Below are 4,089 nucleotides of genomic sequence, written 5' to 3'. Positions count from 1 at the left end.
CCTTGCTAGTAAAACTGCTAAGGTCAAAATCTAGAATCGCAACCCTGAGACCATCCAAAGCTCCATCGAAATCTGAGTCCGTACCATATACCTCACTGCTTCTCAATATATGATCTTGTAACACCTAAGATTGAGCCCTAGAAGCCATAGTAGCATATGAGGCAACCTATAGTGTCGAGTACAAACCCAATCCCCAAACTCTAATGGGTAAAGAAACCACCATCCGTTGAAGGTCCCCCCAAAAAGGACCTCCACCAACCACGATGTCTTCAACTGTCTTTCTCAACTCTTTATCAAACCAAATAGTTGCTTCTTCCATATGATTAGGTTGACACGTTCTTTGGCCAAAAAACAATTTGGTAGTACCCATGCAAGATCAAATAGAAGAAACTCACTTTGAGGATCCCTTAGTTGTGGTAGAAGATGCATTAACTCAATAGCTCTGGAAGCTCTCTTCATAGACAATCATTTGATAAAGTCGTCACCTCGAATAACAACTCCTCCAAGCAACTTCATCTTCAACATTGACCTCCAAATATCCGACAAGAACAAATCCTCACGAAGTTTAATACCATCACATGGAAAGCCAAAAGAAGGTTTATCATTAACTAGTTTTATCATCGCAATAAAAAAAAATTATTAACCACTTTATTGATAAGTAGCTCATTAAATAATTTTACTAATTTATTAACAAATAAAATACACAACCTTAATCAAATTTTAACTTTAAACTATGAAATATAATATTCATTCTTAATATTTCGTTAATCAACTTTACTTTATTGCTTAAGATTTTTTAAATTTTTAAATTTTATTTTAATCAGCCTTATACATTAATGAAAGTTAATTTATCATATAAAACTTTATTTTTAAATTATTACCCTCAATTAACTAACTTTATTTTCTCACTTTAAATTACTTTTTAATATCAAAACACATGTTAACCAAATTATTTTTAATATCAAAACACATATTAATCAAAATTAAGCCACATTTTTATATCCTATTGACTAAAATTGTTTAAAAAAAGAAAATTAAAGATTTTATAAAGTTAAAATTATAAATTTAGCTGTACTATTTGTGAACAATGATTTTGGTATCAAAATATCATTTTTAATAAAATCAAAAAAAAATTGTGGTGGACAAGACTTTCCCTGTATTCATGAAGAAAAAAAATCTTTATCCATAGTTTGTTTTCTTATGTTTCCATGTGCTTTCTTGCTGAAACTTTATCCATTTGTTTCATTTCATTCATCTCTTGTTTCAACTCTAAATTTTCCGATACAATTTAAGGTAATGAAGGAGGAATTCGCATGACACAAAAATGGCAGCACCCATTCTCCCATTAACCACATTTTCTCTCACAAAACCCAACACAGAAACAACACCAAAACACCAAACTACTACCTTTACAGTTTCACCTTTACTTCATATCCTTTCTCTCATACCCAAATGCACCAATCTCACAGACCTTAAACAAATCCAAGCTTACTCCATTAAGACCCATCTTCAAAACAACACCAATGTCATCACAAAGTTCATTAATTTCTGCACTTCCAACCCCACAGAAGCTTCCATGGACCACGCATACCACCTGTTCGACCAAATTACTCTACCAAAAATTGTTCTTTTCAACAGCATGGCACGCGGGTATGCTCGCGTTAACGACCCTCTTAGAGCAATGATTCTCTTTTCTCACGTTCTCTGCTCCGGCCTTGTTCCTGATGACTACACATTTTCCTCACTTCTCAAGGCCTGTTCAAAGGTTAAGGCTTTGAAAGAAGGGAAACAACTGCATTGTTTTGCTTTGAAACTTGGGGTTAGTGATAATATATATGTTGTTCCGACACTTATTAATATGTATACTGCTTGTGGTGACATTGATGCTTCTAGAAGGGTTTTTGATAAGATTGAAGAGCCTTGTGTTGTTGCATATAATGCAATCATTACTAGTTTAGCTAGGAATAGTCAACCTAATGAGGCATTGGCTTTGTTTAGAGAATTGCAGGAGAGCGGTCTTGAGGCGAGTGATGTTACCATGCTTGTTGTTCTTTCGTCCTGTGCTTTGCTTGGATCATTGGATTTGGGGAGGTGGATGCATGAGTATGTTAAGAAGTATGGGTTTGATCGACATGTGAAGGTAAATACAACTCTTATAGATATGTATGCTAAATGTGGGAGCTTGGATGATGCTGTTAATGTGTTTAGAGACATGCCTAAGAGAGATACGCAGGCTTGGTCGGCGATGATCATGGCTTATGCAACACACGGGGATGGTTTCCAAGCAATATCGACGTTGAAAGAAATGAAGAAAGAAAAAGTGCAGCCTGATGAGATAACGTTTTTAGGTATGTTGTATGCATGTAGCCATAACGGATTGGTAGAAGAAGGTTTTGAATATTTTCGTAGTATGACTGATGAGTACGGGATTGTTCCTAGTATCAAACATTATGGGTGTATGGTGGATTTGCTTGGTAGAGCTGGAAGATTGGACGAAGCCTATACATTCTTAGATGAATTACCCATTAAGCAAACACCGATTCTGTGGCGAACATTGCTATCTGCTTGTAGTAGTCACGGCAATGTTGAAATGGGAAAACAAGTAATTGAGAGATTATTTGAATTGGATGATTCACATGGTGGAGATTATGTTATTTTATCGAACTTGTGTGCAAGATATGGAAGATGGGATGATGTGAATCACTTGCGGAAAATGATGTTAAACAAAGGAGCCGTGAAAATTCCTGGTTGTAGCTCTATAGAGGTCAACAACATTGTGCACGAATTCTTTGCTGGGGACGGAGTTCATTCCATTTCTACAACATTGCACCATGAACTTGATGAGTTGATGAAGGAATTGAAATTGGCTGGGTATGTACCTGACACATCACTAGTCTTTCACGCAGACATGGAAGATGAGGAGAAAGAAATTATTCTTCGATATCACAGTGAGAAATTGGCCATTACTTTTGGACTTGTGAATACGCCGCCTGGAACAACAATCCGTGTTGTCAAGAACCTTAGAGTTTGTGGAGATTGCCATAACGCTGCTAAATTTATATCATTGATATTTGGCAGGCAAATTATTCTCAGAGATGTACAAAGATTTCACCATTTCAAAGATGGGAAATGCTCTTGTGGTGATTACTGGTAGTAGAGTTTCTTCAAGATTCAATCTTACAACAATATCTGATAAATTGGTCAGTTTATTGCCAAAAAATTAAATACTATTAGTTGTGTTTGGAAGGACCAGCCAGTCAGCCAATGTATACAGGCCAGAAGAAAGAATTGTTTCCTGCAAAAGGATCATGATTTACATATCCGGATAATTATTAAAACATATTTACATAATACATCTTGGTGTAGATTGTGAGCTTGGAATAATTAGTGTCACTCTCATGTAATATAACTCATTTTGTGGTATTTTTTTAAACATTGAAGTGTATCTATGTAAATACACCTTGTAATTTTTTTAACTGCGATAGTATATACATTGAAGTGTATCTATGTAAATACACCTTGTAATTTTTTTAACTGCGATAGTATATATATGCTGATGACCATGAAATTTAAGCAGCAGTGAGTGTAATGTTTTCTATTTTGGCCTTAATCCTCTTGTTTTCTGGGGAAGTGTGCTATAATCCACTGTTCAGTTGGAAGATGTAACTAATGTCTTACCAATAATGATTTCAAGTAATGATTAGGTTATTGAGTTAACCGCCTGAGCCAAGTTTGTAATGCCTTATGCATCAAAGGCTTGTTAAATTTACTTTTAGAAGATAATTGTTCTGTTTTGAAATCAAAATTGATTGGTGAATTAGTGGTTGCGATGAACAACGATGGATTGGAGATTTTGGTGCGGTGGAGGAGGGACTGCCTTAAAAAGTTAGCACTTAAGCACTCAAGTCAAGTCAGTATGTGAAGGAGAATAGTGAATGAAAATTGAATATTGAATTTGAAATTGTGTATCTAAATTCTCCGCCTATTCTTTATATAGTGAGGCAGTTGTAATAACCTACTATTTGCTAGGCATGTGATGCAGAGAGTCGTTGGATTTGCTAGGCGTGTGATGCATAGAGTCATTGAACA

General features: G+C 35.3%; 1 protein-coding gene across 1 annotated transcript; it reads left to right on the top strand.

Moving 5' to 3' along the window:
• The first annotated feature begins 1,137 nt into the window (after positions 1-1,137).
• On the top strand, positions 1,138-3,455 carry LOC127119513 (pentatricopeptide repeat-containing protein At2g02980, chloroplastic). The gene has a single exon (XM_051049752.1). It carries the CDS (start codon positions 1,325-1,327, stop codon positions 3,152-3,154), a length of 1,830 nt encoding a protein of 609 aa, XP_050905709.1. The 5' UTR covers positions 1,138-1,324; the 3' UTR covers positions 3,155-3,455.
• The last annotated feature ends 634 nt before the right edge of the window (positions 3,456-4,089 follow it).

The sequence above is a fragment of the Lathyrus oleraceus genome, chromosome 2, assembly GCF_024323335.1.
Source record: "Lathyrus oleraceus cultivar Zhongwan6 chromosome 2, CAAS_Psat_ZW6_1.0, whole genome shotgun sequence".
In the NCBI taxonomy this organism is placed as follows: domain Eukaryota; kingdom Viridiplantae; phylum Streptophyta; class Magnoliopsida; order Fabales; family Fabaceae; genus Lathyrus; species Lathyrus oleraceus.
The sequence above is the reverse complement of the archived record's forward strand: the minus strand, read 5'-3'. Positions and strand labels throughout refer to the sequence as shown.